Raw genomic sequence first — 17,668 nt, 5'->3', positions numbered from 1 at the left:
TAGGGATTCTGCTTTATCTTACAAAAAGGAACATATCAATGGATTCACGTTTGCGTGTTCCTGTATTGATAGGAATTTGTGGATATCACCTTTAACAAAAATGTAAAGGTGTTAACCGTGTTAGATCGTCTTATTTTTATGGGAACGATGGCACTATCATTATTAGTTTTCATGCATCCATCACCTTATATTTTCTTTTAACACTTTTCTTTTTCACAATCCTCTCCCTTCTCCGTGGTATCACAGTTCCTTCTCAAGGGGAGAATGACTTGGCCCTATGCTTCGCCTGGCATTATGAGAAGCTTTGTAAATCCTTTCGTGTTTGCTCGTATGCTTTCTCACATGAAGATAGCATTCCTTTAAGGTCATATCTTTGGGAATATCTTGCATTTTCTCTCTTGTCTTTCATTTAATGTCTAACAACATTTCTATAAACTTTCTGTACCTGCTGTCATAACCCGCAATTCCCAATTTTCAGAATTCTTATAGGCAAGAAAATCTACACTTATCCTGCACACAATTAACTGCGAAAGCTTATCATACGCACCTGCACACAAAATAGTGGTTAATTTTTTGGCATGTTTTGCATCGTAAGCTCTCGACGCTTCTCAATATTCGTAATCTCGTGACTATGGCCTCTCTTCTTTCACCCAACCACGGTCTAGGACCATGCCTTGCTGAGAGCACTTCTCTAGACTGTTAGCATTCTGTTCAATATTATTGGTTCTCTTCTCAGATTTTTGGGCTCATAAAGTTTTGTACTGATGAGACCACAAGTACAGGTATGAGGTCAATCGCTTACTCTCCTTTAAAATCTGTTTTTAGAATCTGGTTCATCCATACTTATTTCTAGTAAAGATGAAGGGGTCACATGAACAAGGGATATTGCGTTATTATTCTATCCATTTCTTCCGACTTCAAACATTTGTTGGCTTATAATATTAAGATTGTCTTTTGTTTAAGTTTAAATAGGAATTATTACCTTAGTTCTCTCGTAGTCTTTTAGTATTCAGTTAATATTTGTTGCCTTTCTAGAGATAGTTTTATTACTATCGTCTCTCTCTCTCTCTCTCTCTCTCTCTCTCATCTCTCTCTCTCTCTCTCTCTCTCTCTCTCTCTATATATATATATATACACAGTATATATATATATATATATATATATATATATATATATATACAGTATATATATATATATATATATATATATATATATATATATATATATATATTATATATATATATATATGTATATCCCCCTCCTCACTCCCAGCCCTCTCTTTCTCTCTGTTGAATACTGTGAAAATTTAAACCAAATTATATTTTTCCAAACAGTACACCTTTGCTCTATAAACGTTCCCCACCACCCTTTTATATTTAAAGTCAGAAGGAGGCAGTGATTCATTTTAACTGCAGAACGAACACGATATTTCATAAAACGATTACTCAGCCTTCTATGATTTAACAAAATATGTTATAAATCATTGCGGCATTGGGAGATTTTGTCATTGCCGCCTCTTCCCCCTTTCAAACATGACCACGAATCAGATCTTTTTGGAAAATAGTTTATACCATAATTCCACTCAGATTACTCCAGTTGGGTTCCAGTGTAGCAATATGCAATTTCATTATAATACCTCCGTTCACTGAACCTCGGCTGAAAAGAAACGTACTCTGCATTAATTTCCCAGTAATAAAAATATCTTTTCCCGGAAGGAGCGCCTTTGCAAACGCCCAAACATTTGAATTCATATAAACATACTGGAAGAGAAATATGAATGCCATTTGCCATTTTCTTTTATCCCATTCACATTCAACAGAGATAATTCGCATGTAATTCATGTTCAATTATGGGTGCGTTTTCAATAAAACAGCATAGGAATGTAGTCTACAATATTTGGCAAGGTCATGTTACCGTTACTGATTGCAATGTTTTCTTTGTTAATTTAGAAGTAATATTTGCAAGTCTCAGGCAAAAATGATGTTTTGTTACTTTAATCAGAATGTAATACAACTCATGAATTTTTTTTTTTCGTGTTTTGGTAGCAAACACATTCCCAGCTGATAAGCAATCCAGTTAGTTTGGATGCAAATACCCTTATCACGAATATCATGCATGATGAATAAAACTGTCTGACTGCTTACATGACACATAAATTAATGATACAGTAAGTCCACAATAATAATAATAATAGTAATAATCATGATAATAATGATATGACGTCATATTTTTTCTAACATAAAGATTCTATCATTCGACATCGACATTATGTGAGACCGCTTCCACGCAATCAACAGCATATATTTTGTTTCTTAACATAAAATGAAAGTTAAGAGACGTGGCTCTAAGCCTGATATACTTTTGGGGATAGTAACGGGTAAAAAATGCAGAGAAAACTGGACGGGAGTTGGGTGGATATTCCAATCTCCTAAAGCTGAAATTCCACCCTCAGAACTTAACTGACCATATGTCCTGGCAAAGCTTTTGAAGATCATAATCCTCTGATCATGACAGTTTCTTAGATCTAGAGAAAAATTCAATAAAACCTGCCTTTACCTTTGACCGGTCGCATATTACTGATGTATGCTAGTATTGCACCAGCCCCGGTTTTTTGCCATGCCCGCTAGGTTAGGTTAGGTTAGATTAGATAGTTGCTCCAGAGCCATTTGGGTGTGGGAAACATAATGAGGTTATTTTCAAGAAAATTCTATGGTTAGTTTTTAAGATATGGCGTCCCGCTTTTTTCAGGGAAAGGTCTCGGTACTCGGTTACATCTCGGGAAAATGCAGGACCGTCACCTAGAAGAATATGACACCGCTAAGAATATAAAGTGAAAGGCCGCCAAATGACCTGCTTACCAAGTTTCGTCAGAATAGGGAAAAAAAAGAAAAAGGAAGACGGAGACGAATGAATAATGGTAGTGATCATAGTGGTATATGTAGTAACAGTTGTATATGGAACTGCATAGTCAAGACGGTAATCGGTTTCAGTATTAGATTAATAACAGCAGCATTAGTTGCAGTAAAAACTCAGCTGCAGTGGCAACAGAAACGTTGTAGAAGACATCGCAGTCGTTGTCATGAGCTTGTACTGTACTGTTCATCCCCACGATTCATCAGCTAAAGGGGTTGAATTCTGTTTGCCGCAAGCAAATATTTGCCAGTGCTGACTTTCCGTTTCTGAATTTCGGGGAAGACGATATTTTCAGGACACTTTTTTTTTTTATTTAATCGCCTTTCTAACCTGAAAGGACTAAATCAGAATATTCCAATTTTGTTCCAAAGCCTCCCTGTCTTTCCAGGCTGCAATAAGAGGTGCTCATATAAATTTTCTCCACTGAAAACGAATTAAGAAAGATAATTGAACGTCGTTAATCTTACACGATATTTTCCGCTGCCTGTAATGAAAATTCAAGGTTTTCCCCCCCGAAGTATATTCTTCGCATCCTATTTTGAAGCTACATTATTCCATTTTTAAGGCTTCAATATATATACTGTTTACCTTTGTTGTTTATTATGTGTTTACCTTACCCAATGGTCTGTTGTTACCCTGAAGTTTTCCTTGTCTTCTATGTTAGATATGTAGCTAATACTTCTATAAATATACCCATGTAACACTGAACTAGATTTCGTGTATCTACATGAATACATGGGATATAAATGCACTGAAAAAACTCGTGTACTGACCAGACCTACAAAGTATTTCAAGTATAAGAACCCTAAAGCTATCTGTTAAATGACCAGTATAACTGGAGCCACTCATCAAAGAAGGACAGAGCAGGTCATTAGAGGTCAAGTGCTCAAGTGACGAGGGCACTCTGGGTCCTTTAGTTTTTCAGCGCATTAATTAGGTGCTCAGGTTGCTCATGACGAGAATGTAATGACCATAAACAATACAACAATATTCACTGCATAATAATATATAAGCTCATTTTAAAGAAGATAAAAGTGACATAACATGGATAAAATGGAAAATATTCATGTACGCATAAATGAATAAGCCCAGAAAATTGATTATGAAGGAGACCTTATCAGATTGATATATCTAAAACGTGGTTCTAAAATAATAATGATTCATAGAAGTATATGGAAGTATTCATGTGTTACCGATCGAAGAGGCATAAAGATTTTCGTAAAACAATTAACAACCATCGAGACTTGTTTCATTGTCATATAAATACGTGAATACATGAACATAAGAAGAATTAAACGAAAGAAAGCTTGTGAAGACACTTACCTTAGTGACTTCCATTCCACGTCTCCTGTCAGTAGTAATGCGTCCAAGGCCAGAAGCAAATAGTCAGCCTGTGGAGTGGAAGAAATCCTTCTTAGCTTGGGCACGAATCGATCAAAAACACACACACACAACGATCACAATGATATCTAGGTCAATAAATCACACCTTTTTTTGTTGATTTCGTTGGAACTATTCTTGGATTCATGGGAACTAACGCAATATTGCCTCTAATTTGAATAACAAAAATTGCACAATGTAATGAATGTATATTGGAAATCATTTCATTCTTTGTCGGTTGTGCCGTTCTGTGTTTAGTAGAGAGAGAGAGAGAGAGAGAGAGAGAGAGAGAGGGAGAAGTGTAGCATCAAATGCTCGAGTCTCGCCGGCCATTTGCACTGACCCCTCCCAGTAAGTGTGACCCTCTCAGGATCGATAACTTCTTTTATCGAGTTCAGTCTGCATTACCCCACATGGCATCCAGTGGTGACGTGTCCAGTGCTGATTTATTTGTTCTTGTGCGAGTGGGACAGCGCCATTTTATGGGGACTGTGTACCTCGTTAAATGTTGCAATGAACTTCATTGTAGAGAGTCCACAGGACTTCACAGCTGCTAGCGGATCGAGGACTACAGTTTTCCTGCATTTGTCTTTACTATTGTAACTGCTTAAAGCGCTAACTGCTTTATATACATGCAAGTTTCAAATAAATGTAGTTGTTTGCCACCTTTACCCTTGATTTTGATTGATTCCAGCCTTATTAATAACCTTGACACCAAAGAAACTTAAGGACGAGAGAAAAGGAATTTGAGTTTTCGGGCACTTGTTAATGGAATATGGCAACGAAAAAGGTTTACAGCTACAACATCGAGCGTCTGTCATTTATTGCACTTACCAATAATTTTTTTCCAGTCATATGATGGATTTCTAGGCCTTAAAATCTCATTTGCAATGACTATGGGTCTGTCTTTTTTATCACTCTTGCACTGATAGAGCTAAAAAGAGTTACCCAAGGGATGACTTGTTGGCAAATATTCATTCAGTTTTAAATGTTTTTTTTTTTTTTTAAGCATTACACGTACAGTTATATTCGCCATAAATATGCTACATCTATCGAAAAATAGTTTCTCCGTAAGATGAATCTGAATTATGGAAAGGTTAAGTTCACTGCAAATTGCAAAAAGCAGATGGGGGTTTCCCGCAACAGCACAAACATGACAATCATATAAAATAATAAACAAGAAGCGGAAAAGCCTTATTTATGCAAAGTGCATTTGGCGCTTTCCTTACGTAAGAACATAGTATTTCTTTGTGATGCTTAATTCTGATATGCTACATATGTAAGCGTCCTTTCAATATGAAGGATCACTTCGTTCTATAATCCGCATCTCATTCATATCATACTTTTCACCTCTCTTTCATAATCATTTCTCATACTTATTTTCAATTTCATCCTTTTAGAGTTTGAAGGTTTTTTATGCATGTTTATGTGTACGTTTGTCTATGATCATTTGTGTCCGAAATAAACCTTTTGAATTTGAATTTGAAATTGAATTTGAATTGATAATATATAAACGTATCTCCGAAAGGCGAGGGGATGGAACTAAAGAATCTTGATTTGTATTTCCTTCATAAATGATGAATTGTATCAACTTAGCAGAAATCAGAGGCTACTTTGAGTGGGATGGTGCAAAGACTGTGACAAAGGGCAGTTCACAGAGAGCGCCAGTGATCTCAAACAAAGATCTGTACAATTACCTTCCTTCTAAAAGCAGCAAGATAACAATGGGTAATTATCTGAAACACTGAAAGAGTTTAGAACGACAGCCGGAATTTTCTGTTAACGAAGTTGTTTTGTGAAATCACATTTATATATCAAGGGACGTTAGAAGTTTCAGATTATAACCTAAAGCTATTTTAATTAAATGTTATGTTACTGATTAAGTAAAACGTACAGACCTTAATGAAAGACTGGATTTTGTAAAATTATCTGACATCGTTAATCCTCGCAAAGTTACACGTGGGATGATGTTCTCAATCTATTTATATTTGCTGGCATCGTCACTTTTACTGTTTTAATATTTACCTGGTTATCATTCTGTGATATTCTGAACTGCTAAGAGACGAAGCTTTATTTTCAAGATTTGCTTCATATAATAATTTTGAAACGACAATACTGCATTCTTAACTCCTTGTTTTGATGCATCTAATATGATGTCAAGAGCAAAATATTCCTCAATAGCGAGCAATTTGTTTTACTTGAAGATCTTAACTCCTTCTTTGATGTACTGCATCTCCCAGCACGCAGGCAGTCATAAACTTCAAATAATTTGTATTCTTTTCCATTTCTTTTTCCACCCACATATAACATAATTAGCCTCCCTATTTTCTCTCCTTCCATCGATGTTTTAGGTCAAATATGAATTTTCCTCACCCTGCCATCTTAACATACCACAAAAACGGATGTTGTCTTTTCTAATATTCCCTGAAGTGTTACTTTCTGTTGATGATCAGTAGACTCTTCTCTGCAGCCACACTTCTGCTGCTTTCCGTCTCTTTTTCATCATCTTCCAATTCATCCTCCTTACAGTTCCAACAAACAACACTCTTCATTACCCTTTTTCTGCACTGAAGTCACTTATCCTAATTTTCTAATAAACTTCCCTTTTCATTAAATGTTCTCTCTGCTTTACCAATCTTATACTTGAATTCCTATAACAATGCCCGTCTGATGATATTCAGCTACCATATTAACAAAAATTGGTCTATTAGTTTAGTTTCTTAGGCGACTCTCTCACATTCATATATAATTAGGTTCTGGCTTTTTTCTTTGTTATACACGTGTCTTTGCCTCATTAAGATACGGCCTTTTTTTTTCTTACCAGCTGTATTCATCTTCTGTGACAACTTTGCAGCTTTTCCTCTGAACCAGCTACTAGTAGTGTCATGAGCATATTTAATTAAAGATATTGAATACCCAGTCACACCACCCACACCTGCTTACGCCATGCAATGAATGAGTCAGGATATCATGAGCTCTGTATCACCTTATATTCACTTAAGCCCATTTAACGCCGTTCCTTTTCAATCATACTACTCTGATTTCGGTACAAGCTTTCTGTCAATCAAATATCTCGGCTATCTGTCTCTATTCATTCTAGACTTTTTAATAGCTTCCCGTTTTTCACTCTACTGAAAGCCTTCTTATAATATGTGTAAAACACATGTACTTTCATTGCCTTCTTTGATAGCATCCTTGGTACTAAAATAGTTTTAGTTTTCCGTAAAAGAAAACTATTGAGATGTGGTTGTCTGTTCGTCCGCACTTTTTCTGTCCGCCCTCAGATCTCAAAAACTACTGAGGCTACAGGGCTGCAAATTAGTAAATTAGTATGTTGATGATCCACCCTTAAATCATCAAACATGCAAGTGCAACCCTCTAGCCTCGGTAGTTTATTTTATTAAGTTAAAGTTGGCCATAATCACTTCTGGCACCCAGACCGTGGCTGAGTTTCGCAGGCCGTAGCTAAGAGTGTCATAGGCGCATGGCCAGAAGTTTCATACAGCATTATACGCTGTACAGAAACTCGATTGCGCTGAGGAAAACTTTTGCCCTCCTTCCGTGAATCCAAACAGTTCTCCCTTGTCTAATTCTCCAAAATTAGTTTTGAAATCTGACTCAAGATACTGGTAGTCCAGTGTTTATAGCACTCCACGTTCAGCACTTTCTTAGGGAGTGACAAAGATCTTACTATTTGCTTTGATAGTTCTGTTTCGAGCATTCAGTTAACAATGTACACTATCCTCTCGACTATGAGTTCTATCTCCGCGTGCAGCCTTACCTACATTTATTTTTTTTTCTCTTAGGAATTTCTCCATCGCCTCTCCCATTATTTCTGGACCTTCAAATGATTCTGTGATAATTCTTTGCTCCTCCTTCTCGTCTTCCAACCGATCTGTTATATACTCGCTCAGCATCTCCAACACATCCATCCCCGTTGCCACAAATCCATCAGCCTTCCATATTATATTACCGGTCTTCCATTTTTTCCTCTTATAGCTTTTATTTGTTCATTTATCTTCTGTTGATCTCTTTTCTTTTGATCTATCTCTTCACAATGTGTTTTTCCAGACTTCTTTTGTTTTATTTGCCCATTCAGTTACCTGGATTTGAATTCATCCTCAGCCATGTACATCAAAGTAAGAACACCTTCTGTCCACTCGTGTCACACAGCAGTTTTCTCTCACTTCAAGCATCTCTCCGGCAGTGCTGTTCCCATTTTATTTCACTAGACTACATTCCAAGTATCATCCTAACCTTTAATTCCTTTACATTCATCCTGTACCTTATTTTTCTAGTTAATTCTAAATACTAAATGCAATTAGATCCATGCACATGAGAAAGGAAAATCTCATAATTTACATATCTCTCTTTCTAGGCTTATGTACATATTTATTACAACTGGGTGCAATCTAGTCCTTTCAGTTATATTACTAAATTTTTACTAATGTGATCTACAAGCAGTACAATCTTTCCATACTAGTAGTAAGTTTTTCAGTGTCTAATATTCTTTGGTGACGCCTAAAACAAATATTTGCAATCATATAATCCTTTTCTGTACATCACTCGACTAACCTATTCCCTCTCTCGTTTTTCTTCCTTAGAACTAAAGATCCCACATTGTCTTTTTCTCTCCCATTACACACTTGCACAATCATGTTGCTCATCTCTACATTAAACTCATGTGATTCACACAGATTTATATCTGTCTAATCAGTCTGCCCATAGAAATATTTGAGTATTTCTTCATTTGATTCTAAAGTTGGAGCATAAACCTGGGTCGCACTGAAGCAAATTGGCTTTCCCCTAACCGTCACCAGAATCACAACCCAGTAACGCCTAGTAGGTCCCCATTTCAACAAACCATCTCCTTGTCATCATAAGGCACCTTCTTTGCAGAGTTACCAACTCAGCCAAGGTAGGGAAAAACAAGTTGTCTTCGGCCACAAAATATTCTGCTAAAACTTTTCTGGCGTTTGACTGGAAAAAAAAATATAAACCTCCAACGATGATCACTCGAGAAAAATGCAGTAATGCTAAGAAAAATCACACGCAGTTCGAAAATTCTGTTACTGTTGGAATGGCCTAAGCAAAAGAGCAGCTGAAACCTTAATGTATGAAATTTATAATGATAAATTATCTAACATTTTGTGCTGAGATTAACCATAATACTAGATGATGTACTTTTTACTGAAAATATTGCTTATTATCAGTTATGAAGAAAGTAAGACCCTTTGTTTGTGCGTGCGTTTGTGTGTGTGAGGGTGATTCTATGTGTGTATGTGTGTGTGTGTGTATGTTTGTGGTACTGCAAGGGTGGCCAATGTTTTCAGACTACTTTACAACTCTAAAAGGTGAAAAAGACAAAAGATACCAGGAGGCAAGAAGTTGGAGAAAACTGATATGGAAAACAAGCCACAATTGTAATCAGATATGTAAATGACATTTGTCTTCAAAATCTGAGAGCAGTCGTAACAAAGCGTGGTTTTACTGCTCGCCACATCTTATTATAACGTACTAATAGTTTCTTAAGGTGTGGTCGGCCTGACTCAGGCTATTCTCGTTTCCAGTCCCCAAGTGCTGTAACGTCATAGCGAGCCATTTACAGGAAAATGGCAGAAAATAAAATGATAATTGTTGGTGTTTGTCTCCAAAATTAAGTGAGCAATTTTTGATGTGACGAGCGGTCACAATTAACCCAGGATATTGTTTTCATGGCTTTTATCATTACTTTTAAAAGCAGCTTTGGAAACAATGTTTAAAGGGCATGTACGAGTACTTTCATGGAATGGAACGGGAAGCAATGGAACTTTCTTGCCACTTCCAAGACCGTTCAGAACTAGGAAAGTTACAATATTATATTCATTTATTTATGGTATAATGTTGTATATGTACGTCATATTTTACTTAGCTTTAATGGCTGCCAATATCTACACCCTCATGGATAAGTAATTCATTAATATTTAGACCACAGAAACCATTCAAACAATTAATTTGTAAAAAAAACAAACAAATGGAACGGAAGCTTTCTTTTCAGTGTACATTATGAATGGCGGAAATGATTGAATTTATATTGTGTGCTGGAAAACACAGGAAGCAATATCATGAAATGCCAACAGGCAATGTTTGTTTGAAAGCATATATGCATTTATTTATGTGCATGAGTAAACGTATGAGCGCGGATTTTCGTGGGTGTTGGATGGAATCATTTGGAATAATTTTCAAGCACATCAACGCTCGATGGATCATTTTGTTCTTGTTCTTACTTCCTCAGCAATCCTGAGAGATGCACAAGCTTTGACCCCGCAAAGTAGGTTTGTCGGAAAAGATATTGACGCACTACTTTACACATTTCTTTACAAATGCCTCTGACATTTTTGATGATCAAAATTATTGAGAAAAAATAAAAAAGAAAAAATAAAGACTAAAGGTACTTCTTAATTGAAAGGATGAGGAATACTGAGGTTGACGATGGCCCTTCACGACATGAGGGAGAATAAAAAAAAAAAAAAGACCTTAAGAGTTATAGGACACTCCAAAAGACGACTCAGGACATAAATTACTGCAAATCCTCCCGAAGAGAAAGCTCGAGAAATAATGGCGCTCTGCGGACAATAGAATGAAAGGAGCGTAGAGCTGAAGGCAGAGGCGACCTGAGCACCGGACACTTATATCATGAAGACTGAGCGTCGCTACAGAATGACGAAGAACAGAGGAAGAAGAATGATGGCTTTTGAAAGATGTCCCTTCCTCACCAGTGCAGATGATCTGTCGAAGGCGATGCAAGGTAAATGATCAATAATGTTGCTGCTTGAATCTCACCGCCAGGCACAACGTTAAGGGATATTGGAATAAACACTCTAAAGGAATTAACTCCCTAATTAGAACATGATTATTGTGCTAATTAACGATGAAAGCTGATGACTGAAGAAACAAGTTATGTTCAAGCGGTTAAAAATGAATGAGTTGTAATCAAAGCAACGGTCAACATGAGGAATCTTCGATGTTAATTGGTCGCAGGACTTCATCTGTGTGTTTCTTGTAACGAGTATCGACATAGTATATAAGGACATGAGTTTTAATCAGATCCTTCCCCTTCTGGTTTGTAACCTGTTTTACTGTTCACATACTTGCTACTTCAGTATCAGTTCGTATCGGACTACATTCTATCTAGTTTTCTTTTACCTATCCTGTACATATTTCTACATTCTCTTTATGACGCTAACTTCTGTATGGGAAAAATATGGTTCAAATATCAATATTTCACAAAGACAAGTTGCACTTACAGCCAACTGATTAACGCAAGAGACGTTTTTTGTCAACCCTCATGAGCACACATAGGCCCTTTCATTTTAGATGACTTTCAGCATATGGAACAGGATGCACGACGCATCAAGATCATACAGTGGATGAGTATAATAAAGATTCCGTAGATTACAAATCTGTTCATCATCATTAGCTCTGTTCAATATGACTTCGCGTACGAGAATCATTTCCAAGTGAACAAATACGTTTACGTTTTGTGTTGATATCATTCATTCTACAAAATACAATATACTGTTAAAAAGGATACAAATAATACCAGTCAACAATATAGTTTCCATACAGGAAAAGGCACAAAATACTCTTGAGTTCATGTAAAGAGGCAATATATGTACTTGATGTTCCGAATCAGACATCATGGAAGTCCTTAGATTAATCCCGGACTGTTGGTAATACCGCAGACAAGTCCCCTGAAGGTCCATTCTCTACCTGGTAGTTAGGTGGCAGTTGTAGGTCGCTACAAGGTTCAAGAAGATTATTGGGCCTGCAAATTCATCCCCAGAGACTTGCTGAAGAGTAGAAAGTGAACATCAACGACAGCCATCTCTTTAAAAAGGGAAAATGCGTATTGGAAAGATAGGTCCTTTTTATTCAGAGGTGCAAGAGTGTGCAAGGTAGAGATGAATGGTGCAGTGCGCGTGAAAGAGTTCCACACGATGTTGATGAGCCTGCTTTGATAGTATAGAAAGTAGCTAATATTATGGAAGTTTTCTGTGCACGGGCTCTTCCCCGATTCAGCAGCTATAATATGAATGCTCCACTAGCCATTGTCTTGTTTTCCTATGGAATTAGATCACTTAAAAGACAAAGCTTCATATCGAAGAATAACAGGAATACTATTATATATATATATATATATATATATATATATATATATATATATATATATATATATATATATATATATATATATATATATTTATATATTTATATATTTATTTATATAAATATAAATATATATATATATATATATATTATATATATATATATATACACATATACAGTATATATATAATGGTCATTGTCATCTAACGATAAGGATATTCGTTTCAAAACGAAGAATCTCGGTAAAATTGCAAGCAAACACCAGCGAATTTGCCAGTTACAACAATACTCCATCGTGCTTCCATTGACCTCAGCAGCAGATTATAAACCTGGTAGTTAATAACAATAGTAGATGGCAGACAGGCTGGAAACAGACATGGGGCCAACAGCTCCATACTAAAATACTCTCAAAAGTTTGGAAGGCAGCACCTTTTGGAGCTGTTCCCTCTGAAAAGAAAAGGAGTAAAAATATCAACTGATGTAGAATTGTCAAATGTCAAGACCACTCAGTCACGCTGAATGATAATAGCTCGGAAAATTACATACACACAACCTTCATATTGGAGTTACGCAAGATCCAGAAATAGAACGGTAGGGAGAGCACATGTAAGTATGTCCATGCTCTTTTATATGTCAGACCTTTACAGAACTTTAACGTAACATGCGCTTTAATTTCACTTTTCAGTAATAAAGCGACAGTAAGTGCAGAACCATTCCTAGCTCGAGGTTTTGCATCAAAAAGTCTAGCGCAATAATCATTAATTCATTTTACTGGCGCACTTACTCATAAATTCCTTCCGTTCATCCGCCGTCCACACCAACATTTGCTGCTGCGTTACTCTTGCCTCCGCTTGCCCCCATGACATTTCTCTTGTTATCATTCACTGCGAACGCTCTTCTTGCAAACAATTCTTCCATTTTATTCTCAGCTTTTCTTAGCTATCACAAATTAAAACTATTGTATGAAAAATCAAAGTTAGCTCCTTCAACCCACAAAACCTCTCCCGCACATCATAGTCATGGGTTCTGGTCTACCTCACAGATGAGACTAGGTCTCCTTGAAAGAAGTAAGTATAGAACAAAGTGCCAGCGAATACAGGACAAGTCACCAACATGCTTTCATGCGTTGTCGTCTTCGGTACCATCACATTCCCTGGAGGCAAATAAGTCCTGATCTCTCCAGGCAACATCATAGATCATATTGCAAATCATCCTAAACGTAAAGGCCATTTCTCCGCTAGAATGGCTTCCCTGCCCCCTTCTCGTTCAGTTCCGTACTGATATCCCAATACCCTTCAAGGAGTATAATTCCTTCATCTTACAGGTTCAGATAATAACAATTTAAATGGTTTCTACGAATGATCTGACCATCTCTCTAACTGTTAGAGTTGGCTAGACTGTTTCTTTCTTAGTCTCTGATTTTCGAGTGAATCGCTATCATAAGCATCAGGTAATGAAAGACAATTATTATCACAATAGTGGCTCTTCTAACACATTGTTCGTGCAATGGTTTTTCATTACAAGGTCAGCGTAATAAAAAACAAGCTTCATAAGAAACAAGTAAAAATTGCGCCGAAATTTCTTCGGCGCAATCGAATTTTCTGTACAGCGTATAATATTATATGAAACTCTCAGCCACAGTCCATGAAACTTTCAGCCACGGCCCGGTGGTGGACTGTCTTGTTGGCACCTATAGCGGTGCCAGACGCATGATGGTGGCTGATTTTGACCTTAAATAAAATAAAAACTACTGAGGCTTGAGCGCTGCAATTTGGTATGTCTGATGATTGGAGGGTGGATGATCAACATACCAATTTGCAGCCCTCTAGCCTCAGTAGTTTTTAAGATCTGAGGGCGGACAGAAAAAGTGCGGACGGACAGACAAAGCCATCTCAATAGTTTTCTTTTACAGAAAACTAAAAAATAAACATTTCTTCTGAAAAGAAAAACTGTAAGTCTTATACAGGGGGAAAAACGACAGAATGAAGTATGCTAACGGCAGTCAACAACAGAAAAATGGTAAAAGAAAACCTGAAATTGCAAGAAGCTAGTGCTGCCTTTTGGCTGTCAAACAGTTTCTATGAAAGAGTTACTATACTTTATTCAAGTCTTGCAATACTAAGAGGGAAGTTGATTGAATTTATTGTAATTATACAATAAAGATATCATAATGACAATGAAGGGTGTCTTCTCCTTTCATTGCAAGTCAATTGTTTATTAAATTCTTGAAGTGTAGTAGGTTGTGTCTTGAGAAAAATATGCACAAGGGTAATTTACCCACCTTCCTGCCAAACACTGGTTGTTTTGCATACTCATTTAGATCAGAGTTCAAAATGAGTTTAAACAGCAAAACATTTCAAAGAAAACGTGGTATGTTACTAGAGAGAGTGCTCTGATTTTACTTGGGAAGAACACCTACCAAATTATCACGGCTCTCTCATTTTTCTATTTCTCTCTCTCTTACTACATTTGTCTACGTATACATATAGACATTAAATATATACATACATAAACACACACAAATATATATAAATATATACATTTATATATATCTGTATCTATCTATATATATGTATATATATTAATACACACACACACATATATGTATATATATATATATATATATATATATATATATATATATATATATATATATATATATATATATATATATATATATATATATATATATATATATATATATATATATATATTTTAAGGTTGTGATTCCACAAGACAGAATCTTTATTTGCAGAAGGTTTTTGCCTTGATATCAAACCAATGTTCTCAAGCGTTGGCTGAGCCACAGACTAAGTGCGAGTGTTCTGGATGAGGACAAAATTTCAATGCGGTTAAAGTTGACGAAATTGTGAATTTAAAAACTATCTAAATATTTCTGAGATGCACAGATACAATATTTTGATGCAAAGACACCTTGAAAAAGTTAGAAAAATAATAATCTGAAATCCAGTAACTCAGCATGAAACGGCCACTAGTTCCAGGCAAAGTATACTGACAGAAGTGAAACTAAATCGATGAAAGGAAAATGATCAACTTGGAAGTTCAATAAACAACTTACTAAGACGACGAAGACTAGACAATTAACTGGGGAAATGAAAGATTACATTACAGGAGGTCGGATCATCCCGGAGACAGTCAGCGTCACAGACGGACGATTCGACGCCGAGAAATACTCGTATATCAGAGCGAAGCCCGAAGCGTCTCTAATATAGGCTTGAGGAAGAAAGCTTTAGAAGCCTTAGAAATATCTAGAGTGACGAAATACAAGTTTCTGAGAAATTATTACAAGATTAGAGTGCAGAGGATAAAAGCGTGTCACTAAAATCAATACTTTGGTAAAATAAATAGCAGTTAAATATTAGACTAAAAAATAACCATATTAGATAAAAGCATCCCTTAACGGCAAAATTTATTTACGACTGAGGAATCACGGCCGTGTAACGAATGAGTATTCGTGTCAGTATGACCTCCTGTTCGTGAAATATGTGTATATATATATGTATGTATGTATACACATAAATATATATCTATACATATATATATATATATATATATATATATATATATATATATATATATATATATATATATGTGTGTGTGTGTGTGTGTGTATAAATATATACATATACTTACATATACTCAATCTAAATCTTTAAATTTTGTTGCCAAGTGAGGTTTTACACATGTATATATATATATATATATATATATATATATATATATATATATATATATATATATATATATATATATATATATATATATATATATATTCTTTCACAAACGTTTAGCAAGAATCAGGTGCTAACTTAAGAAAAAATGCAAGTATGCTGCTATTAGGAAGCATGAAACAAATTGAAATCATCACTCCCACACAATTACGAATGAAAGGATTAGGCGCTGTAAAACGTAGGCGGAGCAAAGAACCCAACTGTCGGTAATTATCTTAAAAATCAAAACAGTTCTTAAAATTCCTACTGACACATTAATTAATTGCAAGATGACCAAAAGTAAACAAGGTTTTTTGATATAATTACTTAAGAATAATAATAAAGGATGAGAAAGACGTATCAGCAATTGAAGGAAACGGTTTACTGATTGTTATTGGATTCAAAGTATTCTTTTGCACCAAGCTAATGTATGATATTCCATTTCATATGTGACAGGTAAAAAATGCGCCGAAGTTTCTGCGGTGCAATCGAGTTTTCTGTACCGCCGCTACAGCGTATAATCAAGGCCACCGAAAATAGATCCATCTTTCGGTGGTCTCGGTATAATGCCGTATGAAACGCGGCCCATGAAACTTTAACCTATCATATATCGTTGCCAGAAGCACGATTATAGCTAACTTTAACCTTACATAAAATAAAAACTACTGAGGCTAGGGGCTGCAATTTGTTATGTTTCATACAGTTGGAAGGTGGATAGTCAACATCCAATTGCAGCCCTCCTAGCCTCTGTAGTTTTTAAGATCTGAGGCGGACAGAAAAGTGCGGACAAAATAAAGCGCGGACGGACAGGTATTAGCACAATAGTTTCTTTTACGGAAAACTAAAAATATGAATGGCTATTACACCATTGCACAACAGAGATCAAAGATTACTCCTGTTTCAACGAAGAAGAATATTATAGTTTTTCTTTTTTTTAAAGAGTACCCATGAAGACAGACTAAGAATTGTGACCGTGCTTGCAGCTAGCGTGCAGCACAGCCATTCCACATCAACTAATTTGACTTTTCGATCTTTAATAATCTCAATATCCATACGGGGCTTAAATTTAATGATTAATTTGATCGTTAATTGTCTTTGATAATTTTTGTAGATCTCTAAACCAATGACTTATCCAACCAGTACTTTAAAACTATAAGACAGAGAGTGTGTTATCATTGCCAATAGATGAAAACGTACGTGAACCAGAGATCTAAGCGTTCAGATCTGGGCCCACCAAGACACCAGCACGGGTTTTGGCTATCTGTAAATGGCAGCAAAGAATGAATCACTCTGGAAGTTGTGGAATAAAGAAGATCTGACATAAAATATAAATGTTTTTATGATGTATTTCCAAAACCTTTAAAAGAAAATATCTTACCCATACATATCTAAGATATGTATGGGTAATATAATGAAATTTATGTGATCTGAAGCATAAATAAAAACCTGCTACCCATAATCCAACGAAATTAGTCATACATATACTACATACTGGC

General features: G+C 35.8%; 1 protein-coding gene across 3 annotated transcripts in view; it reads right to left on the bottom strand.

The window, feature by feature from the left end:
* The window catches only part of Gycalpha99B (guanylate cyclase 1 soluble subunit alpha 2), a 1,063,824-nt gene that overhangs the window by 137,575 nt on the left and 908,581 nt on the right, over nucleotides 1-17,668 (bottom strand). For all 3 annotated transcript variants that reach the window (XM_067098553.1, XM_067098551.1, XM_067098554.1), the window contains one exon: nucleotides 4,237-4,304. In XM_067098553.1, the coding sequence (XP_066954654.1) occupies nucleotides 4,237-4,304 (68 nt within the window). The remainder of the gene's footprint in view (nucleotides 1-4,236; nucleotides 4,305-17,668) is intronic.

Source organism: Macrobrachium rosenbergii, chromosome 55 (assembly GCF_040412425.1).
Source record: "Macrobrachium rosenbergii isolate ZJJX-2024 chromosome 55, ASM4041242v1, whole genome shotgun sequence".
NCBI classification, from domain to species: Eukaryota; Metazoa; Arthropoda; class Malacostraca; order Decapoda; family Palaemonidae; genus Macrobrachium; species Macrobrachium rosenbergii.
Note: the sequence above shows the minus strand (reverse complement) of the source record. Positions and strands in the feature narration are given on the sequence as shown.